Source organism: Bombus pascuorum, chromosome 7 (assembly GCF_905332965.1).
Source record: "Bombus pascuorum chromosome 7, iyBomPasc1.1, whole genome shotgun sequence".
Taxonomy (NCBI): Eukaryota; Metazoa; Arthropoda; class Insecta; order Hymenoptera; family Apidae; genus Bombus; species Bombus pascuorum.
The window spans coordinates 7890541-7902935 of NC_083494.1; the positions used below are offsets into that span (position 1 = coordinate 7890541).

At 26.4% G+C, this 12395-nt stretch overlaps 3 protein-coding genes across 4 annotated transcripts; 2 read left to right on the plus strand and 1 right to left on the minus strand.

Moving 5' to 3' along the window:
- Nucleotides 1-1598: 1598 nt before the first annotated feature.
- On the plus strand, nucleotides 1599-7697 carry LOC132908512 (nicotinate phosphoribosyltransferase). Of its 2 annotated transcripts, XM_060962555.1 has the most exons (11): nucleotides 1599-2260; nucleotides 2724-2894; nucleotides 2968-3094; nucleotides 3308-3519; nucleotides 4093-4211; nucleotides 4289-4482; nucleotides 5169-5354; nucleotides 6278-6503; nucleotides 6586-6906; nucleotides 6989-7117; nucleotides 7191-7697. In XM_060962555.1, exons 1-11 carry the CDS (start codon nucleotides 2191-2193, stop codon nucleotides 7266-7268), a joined length of 1833 nt encoding a protein of 610 aa, XP_060818538.1. In that variant the 5' UTR covers nucleotides 1599-2190; the 3' UTR covers nucleotides 7269-7697. The 2 variants fall into 2 exon arrangements, with proteins under 2 accessions (XP_060818538.1, XP_060818539.1); XM_060962556.1 differs by lacking the exon at nucleotides 5169-5354 and having other exon boundaries at nucleotides 1603-2260.
- A 1005-nt stretch (nucleotides 7698-8702) lies between these two features.
- LOC132908529 (palmitoyltransferase ZDHHC22-like) lies at nucleotides 8703-10024 on the plus strand. Its single transcript, XM_060962593.1, has 2 exons — nucleotides 8703-8836; nucleotides 8925-10024. The coding sequence occupies exon 2, from the start codon at nucleotides 9071-9073 to the stop codon at nucleotides 9878-9880; it is 810 nt and encodes a 269-aa protein (XP_060818576.1). The 5' UTR covers nucleotides 8703-8836; nucleotides 8925-9070; the 3' UTR covers nucleotides 9881-10024.
- Nucleotides 10025-10399: 375 nt separating this feature from the next.
- On the minus strand, nucleotides 10400-11815 carry LOC132908533 (stromal cell-derived factor 2-like protein 1). Its single transcript, XM_060962599.1, has 4 exons — nucleotides 11563-11815; nucleotides 10971-11166; nucleotides 10682-10906; nucleotides 10400-10607 (listed from the first exon to the last, which is right to left on the minus strand). The coding sequence occupies exons 1-4, from the start codon at nucleotides 11636-11638 to the stop codon at nucleotides 10439-10441; spliced, it is 666 nt and encodes a 221-aa protein (XP_060818582.1). The 5' UTR covers nucleotides 11639-11815; the 3' UTR covers nucleotides 10400-10438.
- Nucleotides 11816-12395: the final 580 nt, after the last annotated feature.

Here is a 12395-nt window from a genome sequence, read left to right on the forward strand (position 1 = left end):
ATTCACGGTATACCACGATTTTGCAAGATTTTAGAGATGTGAAAGGAATTACTGCGATTTATTGAAAGAAAAATTTATTTCCCTCAATAAAACACGTTAGAATAAATTCGTTAAGGTAGGATACCTTTGTTCGATATTTGTTATAGTGCAAATATTAAAGTTGTTTGGTCGAAATAATGGATAAGTAGCTTGTGATTTGTTCTATAAGTATACACATATACACGTATAAGTACATATGTATCTGAAAATCGTGACGGCTACAATGTTGTAACTTGTAGCTAACATCGTAGCGATAGAACTTAAGGCGCAATTAAATTGATGGATACGAAAGGAATCCAAGTTTAAAGTTGCATCATAGTGCACGCGATCGAGGCGTTTGTTCCAAAGTTACACGTTAATTTTCGATGTTTAAAAAAAGTTTCCTATCGAAGAATGAACAGCTGCAATGCTGTATCATTACGGCAAGGTCGTTGTGTACGGACATGTTGCCCCTAACGATAAGTTTGTGTTTAATCGAAAGATGCCTCGATCGCCATAAGTCTCGTGCTATAATTGTACTTTTCGTGGCATGACACCGTTAACCGCGGTTCTATGTTCAAAACAAGAAAATGATGCGATACACATCGAAAAAGACGTACCCAAAAAATTTTATCTACGGGAGTGTTGCAATTTGTTTCACAATTTTATCTGGTCTGGCTAACTTAAAGAGCGTCAGAAACTGCAATTCATTTGACTTACAAATTAATCTTTTATCGAAACAAATTGCATAAAATGATAATCTGCAAATGTTTTTCTTTGAATGGAACAGTATTTGTAAAGTGAATTACGGCCGTGATTAAATCATAAACAGAAATTACTTGTACTTGTCGATGTATAGATATTACTGTTAACTGTAATATAATGTAATTTGTAACTTGTAACTATTATATTATATTACAGATATTATAAATACTTATGTACATGCAAGGCATCCTTAGAATTGTGATACAACCAAAGATCCTCTTTTCCTTATAAAGAAATGAATCGGCAATATATAATAAATTTTGTTTTAATGAAGCTGTAGCTAATCGAGAAAATTGATTTGGGACTGTATGCATACTATATTTTAATTTTCACCGGAACTTTGTTCTATATTTTATTTTATACTTACTTAAATTATAACATATAATAATCATTCTACTATGAACACTTGTAAAATACATATAGAAGTTGTAATTCCTATAATTGTAAAAACTACACGTCTGCAATAGAATTCTACAATTACGACTTGTAATTTGTAAATTCACTAATGTTATTAGTTGGTTACTTATAGTACAAAAGGGCTCTGCTATCATCATTAAATAGAAACAAATATTATATTTTTTAATAGCTTTCAATCATACAACTTGGAATCTCTCATGAATTTCATTAAACATTGTATAAAGATATATACACAATTGTATGGATTTATATGTATAGCAATAGAAAATTTAAAAATGTACATAATGAACATATTTGGCTTTTAATAGTAATTTAACATTAAGTTACATCATAGTCACAGTATTTGTACTGACTTCAGTAGTATCGTAGAGCGGTAAGTCAGACCGTGCAAATATGTATGTATATTCAACTTATCCTAAACTGCTATACATCTAAGATTGCTACTTAACTATTAATCCATGATCCATGATGATAATTTAGCGGTACATATAAATCAAGTTAGATGAAATCATTCATAGATGACAAATTTTATGTTTTCTAAAATAAGATTCGTTCAAAATCTTCGATGAATAGGTTGATTGTAATCCATACGATGAAAAGAGGGGATGGAAGAAAAAAAGGAAAAGAATTTAATGATAGCACAAAGAAAATTCATCACTCTTTTTCTGCGCATTTACGTACTAGTACTAAAGTGGCAACCTAATTTCTAGCAGTTTCTTAAGAGGAGCTTTTACTATTGGTGGAAATGGCGGAATAACAAGTCGCGTCGTTCATAACGTCCTTCAAACGTTCCTATCGATTCTGAGAATACACGGAGCGTATAATACGGAGTTCACTGTCGAAACATGCTAGTTCGTCGGTAACGGTGCTTGACCGTTGTTGTTCAGTGAATAGTGTAACATTCATTATTATCAAGAGAAAAAGCTATCTTACAATTTTTTTTTCCTTTCACTAACACCTTCAGTTAAAACACTAAAATTTTTAAGAAAAATGTCAGATAACGAGAATAAATCATGGTGTCATTCACGTCAAAATTGTGTCGTGCAACCACTTTTAACAGGTACTTGCCCTCTGTATTTGTTTACAATTGTTAGTAGTTGCAAGAAACAATGTTTAAAAAAAGTAACCTTAAAACGTGCACATCTATTTTATCTTATCGTTTACTTAATAGATATATTAAGTCATGATATAACACGTGGTGTTTCAGTGTGTGATACACACGAATAGCGAAAATTTTTCCGCTTGTATTTTCTTTAAGAATTAAAACTCAGTATCTTAATCATAGTACTGTTCCTTTAATTTATGTAATTCCAATTGACAAAAATATTTTTTGTACAGGATTGCTCTGCATATAGTTAATTATATTTGCTAATAAAAAGAAATTGTATTTTAATACAAAAATAACATATTATTTTGTAATGTAATAAGTCTCTAATTAAAATTAGAATTTGTTGTTGTAAATGTCAGAATATTATTTAGATAATGTATGAGATAATGTTTGTTTATATCAATTTGAATTTTAGATTTGTACCAAATTACAATGGCATACGCTTATTGGAAAAGTCAAAAAATGAATGATCATGCTGTGTTTGATTTATATTTTCGCAAAAATCCTTTCCAAGGTGAATTCACAATCTTTGCTGGACTAGAAGAATGTATGAAATTTTTAGAAAAATTTCGTTATTCCGCTAGTGGTATGTATCTATTATTTAAATCTCTACATTTAAGGAATCCTTTGAGATTTATAATTCATATTAAATTCCACAGACATTAAGTACTTGAAGTCAACAATGCCATCGTCAGTTGATCAAAAATTTTTTGAATATTTGAAAGACCTGACCCCAAAAGATGTAACAATATATGCTATGGAAGAAGGTTCAGTTGTTTTTCCAAGGTTAGTTAAAAATTTCTTAAAAATTGCATGCATTATGCAAATAATATTCAGTTATGTTAATCATCATCATCATTATCATCGTTTAGGAAACTTTTTCTTGCTCTTATGACAGCAGTTAGAGTTAATGTTCCAATGCTTATCAACATTACATATTTGATGAAACATCAAATCTTAATAAGTTAAAACCTCAATACAAATTGATATGTTATGCAGAATACCATTACTAAGAGTAGAAGGTCCATTAATAATGGTACAACTTTTGGAAACAACACTGTTGACATTAGTTAACTATGCAAGCTTAATGGCAACTAATGCAGCCAGATATCGTATGGTTGCTGGGAAAAATATAACATTGCTAGAATTTGGTCTTCGAAGAGCTCAGGGTCCTGATGGTGGTTTAAGTGCCTCTAAATATAGTTATATTGGTAAATATTTCTTATATCCTTATTTCCTTTTATTTTATTTTAAAATCTCAATTTAGTACTCAGTTAAATTCATTTCTTTTCAAATCATAAAACATTATATTTCAACTATTCAACATATCACATTACTTTTATTACATTATTTATTGCATACAGTAAGAATATTCATATACATTTATAAAACGTATATTATTTCTTCTTAACATCATATGCTTTATAATTTCTTGAGTAACAATCAACAAACAGCATCATTCTTTAACAGTTTGTACCATGTTGGTGATAAATAACAGTTTACAATAAGTTAAATATATTTTTATATACATAACTGTTTCACGTTTTATGAAAAATTCATATCTAGAACAAAATTAAATTGAACGAAACAATGAATTGTATTAAATATAAGTTCTTTCCTTTGTTTTCTGAATTAATTATAGTGAACAGGTATTTAAGATGTACCTATTTCTTTTTTTTTTTTTTTTTTTTTTTATGTATTAGTGATAACATATATTATTCTGAAGATATATCTTAATCAGTATCTCCCTCTACATTCTTCTAAAAAAAATTAATATTTTCCAGGTGGTTTTGATGGTACAAGTAATGTTTTAGCAGGAAAACTTTATAATATTCCTGTAAGTGGAACACATGCACATTCATATATTACATCTTTCACCGGCATTGATGATTTGCAAGAAAAGGTTCGCTCATATTATAAATTAATTAACTTTCTTGAATGAAATTGTATTTCATTTTAATGTGTTATATATTTTTTCAGACTTTGGCACATAAAGGAACAGGACAAGTTTATGACCTTTTAGAATTGGCTTACAAACATCGGAATTCTATTGCAGCTGATGTAGGAACATTAGTTTCTGAAGCTTCTAGTGGAGAATTAGCAGCTTTAATTAGTTATGCCATTGCTTACCCTCAACGATTTGTTGCTCTTGTAGATACATATGATGTGAAAAGGTATAATATTTTGCATACTTGATCTATATCTTTTTTATTTCACCTTCTTCTTAACTCTTTTGAACTCTTGTTTTGCATATTTGGTATATAGAAATTAATATATATATTTTCTTAATACTTGTATGCATATTTAACTATTTGCATGTATGTATACATTCGGAATATTATCTAAATGTACAATGCCATGTTTCTATGTTAGCTATATTAATATGTTCAATAATATTCTCTACTTTTTATTAATTTATTTATAGGACCTTCTGCTAATTGTAAGCTTATAGTATCTAATTTAAATATTAATATTCGTGCTGTTTTTAACATGCATAAATATAAAGTAGTAAAAGAATAGATAACCAAAAATATTTAGCAAAAGTATCTATACTTAAAATTAAGTATATAAATATGTATTACTTATATGGTTTTATATGAGTAGTTCTAAAATAATATTATAAACTCTTTAAAATTGTTTTATAAAAATTAAAGATAATAAATTCTATAAAATATTCTGGGAAAAGAGAAACAAAAAATGTACTAGAGAGATATTCAAGATATTTTGTGACTAATTTTACTTTTAACTAAAAGTACATTTAATTGGGTTTGATATGTGTATTAGTACACTAATTAATAATTCACAAAGCAGGCATGATGAAACATATACACACTGTAGCTTAACAGGAGTGTGTTTATAGCATCGAATCCTCGGCCAAGAGACAGGCATGCATAGCCAGCCTAAATGTAAAGAATAAACGTCTAACAAACGGGTCCAATACACATGCCCAAAATGGTGTCAGAAACAATCCAATTATATCAGAATCGGCTTCTCATGACAAGAATGGCTTATTAAGTCAAGGCGAATTGGGTGAGCTCTATGTGAGGTACGATATTATCCTCCTTGTCTGCTTTGCAGGATAAATCATCATATTTTTCATTTACCAAACATAGTTAATCACTTAATTATTTTCATGAATAATAAGTATAAATCATTAAAATTTAATTTAATGTTTATTTAATATTTATTTTGTTAGATTTTATTTTAATAACTCTAAATTAAAACTATGTAATGCACTCAGTCATATTTCAAATGCAATATTATTTTATTTAATTCAATTTATTTGATTTATAAGAAAAATCGAAATTCTGTAAAGCGGCAAATTTATAAATCGTTGCTTATTTCTTTTCGTAAAACAGTATTAAAGGATCTGCAAAATTGTAAGTTATTTTGTACAAAATTTTGTAAATCTTATACTACATACGACCTTATATAGTACCCTTCCCAATTCAGCCACGTAAAAAAATAACAATTAACTGTTTGAATTGTATTAATAATAAAATGATGTTAGCTAAAAATCATAAAAAATATACAATGATAAAAAGAGAATATATTAATAAAATGAAAGAACTACTTTACTAACACAAAATTTTCTCCTGTTATATCATGATTAGTATAATCTTAAAATTGATAGCTTGCATGTAATTTAATAATTCATATTTTATTCACATTTCTTATTACAACTCATATAAAATCATTAAAAAGTCATGCATTTCATTTAATAATAGTACATATTATATACTTTACAGTATTAATAGCAGTAGATTTTAATATTATTTAAAGAATCTACAATATGTATATATTTTTCATAAAATACAAAATAATTGTGTACATACATCATATTTCCATAATGCTATATAATACCACTTATAATACCATATAGATGCATGTGTAACTGATAATGTCTTTCGTATATTTTTACAATTGTATAATTTATATGTGTAATATATAAATAAATTTTTTACTCAGGAGTGGTCTTCTAAATTTTTGTGCAGTGGCACTAGCTTTAAATGACTTGGGTTATAAAGCAGTTGGTATAAGAATTGATAGCGGTGATTTAGCGTATTTAAGTAATACGGCGAGAAATATTTTCGAAAGAATTGCCATCAAATACAATATACCTTGGTTTGCAAAATTAACAATCTGTGCGTCAAATGATATTAACGAGGAGACTATTCTGAGTTTAAATGAGCAGGTAAATAAATATACATGAAAGAAATCTCAACTTTATTTTGCAACAAATTTTTCTGCTTCTTATAAAGGATATTCTTTTATAGAATCATAAGATCGATTGCTTTGGAATTGGGACACATTTGGTAACATGTCAAAGACAACCAGCATTAGGTTGCGTTTATAAAATGGTTGAAATTAATGGCCAACCTAGAATTAAACTTAGTCAGGAAGTTGGTAAAGTAACAATACCAGGAAAGAAAGATGCATTCAGATTATACGGAGCGGATGGATATGCTTTGATCGATCTGTTACAAAGATCAACAGAAGAAGTTCCACAAGTGAAACATAAAGTTCTTTGTAGGCATCCTTTCCAAGAATCAAAAAGAGCTTATGTTATTCCATCGCGAGTGGAATCATTGCATAAGGTAAATTGATGAAGTATCAACGTTTATAAGCACGATTTTATAATATTTTTTAAATTTACAATACTTTTTTACAAACATTTAGGTATACTGGAAAAATGGTAAATTATGCCAACCTTTGCCTACATTACAAGAAATACGAAATAGAGTTCAAGAGTCACTAAAAACACTCAGAAATGATCACAAAAGAAATTTAAATCCTACACCATATAAAGTAAGTTTCAACAAATGTTTACATTTACATGATATTTTTCTAAAATAATTAAAAATTATAACAATTTATGCAGGTGGCTGTTAGTGATGATTTATATAATTTCATACATGATTTGTGGTTACAAAATGCACCCATTGGTGAACTTTCGTGATTTGTAAATACCATTAAATAATATCATTATCAAAAAACAATGAATGAAGACCACATACTTACTGAAATGGTCTATCAACACATCAAGTTGGAGGTTCAGGTTCTAGTTGTACAAGCATTTTACTATAGTAGTATATTTTGATAACTTATAAAAATCATAATATGTTCATATTATGTTCTATAAGTACAAGATAAATTTTCTTTAGGAAACAGAATTTTAGATTACATGATAAAATGGATGATAGTGTAGAACTATACACTCTAAGCTACTTTTGACGTTTAAGATGATACGAAATGAGTGAACTTGAATTAACGATGCACAATTTATAAAGTATTTTACATGTAAACAAAGAAGATTGAATGTATTGTATATAATAGAACAAAAATTATAAAATCGGTAATGTAAATTAAATGTAAATAATCGTCGATATTTCTAAAATTTCTTTTTATATGTTAGTACCGTTTTCTATATTTTCTAGTTTTAAAAAAAATTACATTTTTTTTAGTGAAAATAAAAGAAAGTGAAAAATAATTTTGTAAAAAAAAATGACATACATTTAATGTGTTTGTTTAATACTATATATATGTTTCTAAACATAATAAATTCAAAGTTCGATTTCTCATTACAAAAAATGTACAAAATTTGAGCATAATAAAAAATAAATGTATAAATATGTATAAAAAAATCAGTAAAGAGAAATCTATTTAATACGTGATATATGTTTCAAAAAGAAATATTTAATTGCTAAATGTATCTTGAAATTCGTTAAATTTTTATTTTTGAAATTACCTATTTATTTAAAAATATGTATAATTTGAGCTTATTTTTATACTACTCGATTGTATTCAAAAGCATCCTCGAAAACTTGTATAATTAGTAAAATGAGGAATTAAATTTTTAGACGAAAATTTTATTATTTTATTTATTAAATCTACTATTTTTTGACATTTAATGTATGCATATATATCAATAAAAATAATTGTTTTATACAACAAACTTGTTTATTAATATTCTCCTAGATATCAATATTAGTGCTTAGTCAAAATACATTTTTATGTATAAACAACTGACAGAATAACTTTCCTCTCATATTTTATATCAATCATAATGTTAAAAACTCGACTAAGAACTTCGTAATTTCGATTAATGATTTCTACATACTTTATATGCTTCGTATGTTTTTAGTATTAGCAGAGATGAAATTTCCTCTCTGATATTAGTTTCTGCAGTCTTACAAGTTAAAACATAGTTACCAAATAATTATGTTCTATGAATATTTGAATATGTAGAAAAAATAAAAGAACTGAATACCACTAACATTATATATATATATATATATTATTGTAATAACAACGTACCTTTATTAAAAGAAGGTAATCCTTTTTATCAAAATATTTGCAATTATATTGAAGGGGTTATAGTCAATAACAGTTGACTTATAACCTACCATTGAATATATATTTTAAATATTCGTTGTGGATATTTGTTTTCTAAAAAATAAATTAATCAATGTCTCGAATTTTGCGATCAAACATCTTTTTCTTAGTCTATACAGTAACTATTAAAAGGTTATAGAAATAAAAGTCAAACTTTTATTGTATTATTAAGGTATAAAAAGCAAATAGAAAAATTTGTGTAATATCTTTCCTTTTGCAGGAAAAGGCAAAATATACTCGTACTAAAATTATAATGGATTAATATAAAAGTAATAAGGAAGAATGTGAAGGAGACAACAATTTCAAATTCATTATATTTCATTCAAATTTTTGCTATATACATAACGTTAGAAAGAATTAGAAAATATGAAAGCATTCCCAGAAATTATTGTAAAAATTTGTCCATTTATTGCATTGATATATAGTATAGCTGTTATCATTATAACAACGTATATTAATGAAAAGCTTACTCCAGTTTTCATCTTTTTTTGTGTTCAAGTATATCTAAATTGGTATTCGGTATATACTATAAGTCACAACGCAACAATTATGGAAGTTAAAACTATGGGAAAGAAGTTATTAATATATAATGAGGCAGAAGATAATGTTGGATATAAATATTGGTATTGCGAAAAATGTATTAATTATACATGTAAACCAACACAACATTGTGTTTTTTGTAGAAAGTGCTTCCATTTTCGTGATCATCATTGTTTTTTCTTGGGTGCCTGTATATTAAGACAAAATATAGGTAATTTTATTCTATTTTGTTTTTATACATCTCTAACATGTATATATTCATTGTGTACTCTTGGACCATACTTATATGACAATATTAATCGTGTAATAAGAACAGATACGGATTCCTTCAATATATTTTTGAATTTCTGCTTTCCTATTGCTCTTGTTAGATTATTACATTCTAGAGAAAATACTTACATACTACTTGTAACAATGTTTGACATATTAGTCTCTATCTTGTGTATTTGTTTGGTATATGCAACATGGAAATTGCATAGTTGTATGTCAGGTAAACAGCGGTATGCAAATATATCAGGAAAACAAACTTTAAGAGAAATTTTTGGAAATTATGGCCTTTCAAATATTATTTTCCCGTATAACGGTCTTATAGGGACTAGAGACCTTAATGGGAGATACGAATTAAAGCAAATATAATGCAAAATGGAAACACTTATTACAACTAAATATTAAAATATGTTTATACATTTTTTCATGAATGTGTATACATACAATGAAATACACGTTTCTTATTTACTGTAAATTGTATTATATTGTAATAAATATCACATCTATTTAATACATTTACACATTTATACATCTGCACAAATCATACTGCACTCTTCATATAAATTTTCATAAATACAGTATCATGAAATAATTTTTTGTTATTACATTCACACATACAATAAAGATTATAACAAAAGCAATCAGAATTATTCATTTTATTTAGCTGTTATCTAGATCATAAAAATAGGTAACAGTAATTTTTTGGCAATATACAATTTTTTTTGAAAATTATTAATAATGGAATTATCTTCTTATATATTATATAAGATCATATAAATTATTTTTATACTATTAAGAAGAATCTTTCTCTATAGAAATGTAGAATAATCAGATACTGATCTTTTTACATAATTTCAGTTTACATAGAATTATTTTTTTATAAGACTATTGCCATAAAAAATTTTGTATCTAACTAAAGAATTTGCTTTATAATTCTGTATGTGTATGGTGTTGAGCTTTAAAGTCATTAGGATGAATAAATACTCCTTCTGTTGTTACCCATTCAACATGAGGAGACCTAGCAGAATATTCACCCACTACTTCAGTCTGACCATTAATAGGATTACCATAAACTCTTCCACTTACTGCTAAGTATCTGTAGAATAAAAATATTTTTAATATTTCAAAAATTCTTTCTTACATACAGCCATAAAAATATGGAAAACTTACGTATCCGTATCTACATGATTTAACATAACAGGTTCATCTCTCTTCCAAAATTCAATCTGACATACTAAAAGCCAATTGTCACCATTGTCACCTTCTCCCTTGTAGTCACCATAAGCAGATATTTCTTGTTTACCACTAAGTGGTGAACTAACACGATGTGAATGAAGATTCTTTTTTGTTGCTATATGTTCTAGTCTTATAATATCTCCACATTTGATTGGCGTTCTATTAAAAATTGTTGTAATTATTGTTAAAAGATAAATGACATATTACCATCTTAGATTCTTACCCTCTAGTACACTGTTTCTTTGTTCCTGCTTTTACAAGCCAATAAGAATTTCCATCTTCTTTTGCTGAAGTTCCTGTTACTGATTGTTGACCACTTCCACTTCCATACTTTATGTCATGAGAATGTAATCTTACTTTATAATCCACATTCATTAATTTTAAAGTAGAACCACACGTCACATGTTGTGTTCCTTTAGCTGTATATATACATATTCTCTTATTTATAAATTTTACAATAACTTTTTTTAAGAACAATGTGCAATTAAATCACATAAATACTTTGTGTGTAATATAATACAATTGTATGTAATACATTAAAATGAATAATATTTATAAAGATGCTTAGTTATAAAATTTTGATTAATTTAAAAAAGAAAACAAAAGAAAATAGGTTAGTAGAATGAAATATCAATAAATTTAATAAACTATTCTATAATAATAATATAATTTAGAATAATAAATCTAAAAAATTTTTCAAAGTATAAGATATACTAATTTGTTAACTTTATTTAAAATATTAGTAATATTTTGAAATATATGCCACTGTACTTGATTTTGACGTTTCAAAGAAAGCACAATAACTATTAATATACCTTTTACAGAACTTGTCCAGAGTATAACTATCATGAATGAAATTACACATGAGAAATAAATTAAATTTTCTTTCATTTTTAAAACAATAATAAAGTGCTCAATCTGCAAAGAAATAGATACCGAAAGTTCAATACACGCGTGTACATCTATGTTCGTGTTAACTTCCTATTGGTGTATGCTTAGACCATAAGGGTGTATGTAATGTGGCTAACGCAGTGGTTGTCAACCTTTTTACAACCGTAAGTTACATATTTATAATTTATTAAATACTGACACAGATGGAACATTGTCTGTGAAAAAAATATATACTTGAAAATTATTAAAATATAAAGAGAGAAAAACAATATACAATATGCAAAAAAGAGGGAAAACTGCAATACAAAAAAATAATTTTAGAAATAAATGTACATTAAAATTACTTTATATTCATGTTTATTATGCAAATATTTTATAAAACAATACTTTCTATTCTTATTTTAAAGAATAGTAATATTACTGGATAGTTCATAAATCTATGTAAAATAATTCACGTGGAAAACATCTGTATTGTGCTAAAAATGCAACATCTTTGGAATTACGTTTTCATATTGGAATAATTTTTTACTAAAATTAATCATCATCTTATAAAATTGCATTTGAGAAAATGCAATAAATTGCAATTTAACACATTTGAAAGCTAACTATTTTGTTACATACAGATCTTTCAATAATAGCACAATATTACTTCTTTTTATATAATAAAATGTCTTAATTATATTCCCTTAATTGGTATATATATATACATATACATATATCCCAATATCGTATAACATTTAGCGTGAAAAATATTTTG

Coding starts and splice junctions, on each gene's coding strand:
- LOC132908512 (XM_060962555.1), top strand. CDS start 2,191: ATGTCAGATAACGAGAATAAATCATGGTGTCATTCACGTCAAAATTGT. Junction 4,483..5,168: donor GATACATATGATGTGAAAAG/GTATAATATTTT, acceptor GTGTGTTTATAG/CATCGAATCCTCGGCCAAGA. Junction 6,907..6,988: donor GAGTGGAATCATTGCATAAG/GTAAATTGATGA, acceptor ACAAACATTTAG/GTATACTGGAAAAATGGTAA.
- LOC132908529 (XM_060962593.1), top strand. CDS start 9,071: ATGAAAGCATTCCCAGAAATTATTGTAAAAATTTGTCCATTTATTGCA.
- LOC132908533 (XM_060962599.1), bottom strand. CDS start 11,638: ATGAAAGAAAATTTAATTTATTTCTCATGTGTAATTTCATTCATGATA. Junction 11,167..11,562: donor CTGGACAAGTTCTGTAAAAG/GTATATTAATAG, acceptor GTATATATACAG/CTAAAGGAACACAACATGTG. Junction 10,907..10,970: donor AAGAAACAGTGTACTAGAGG/GTAAGAATCTAA, acceptor AATTTTTAATAG/AACGCCAATCAAATGTGGAG.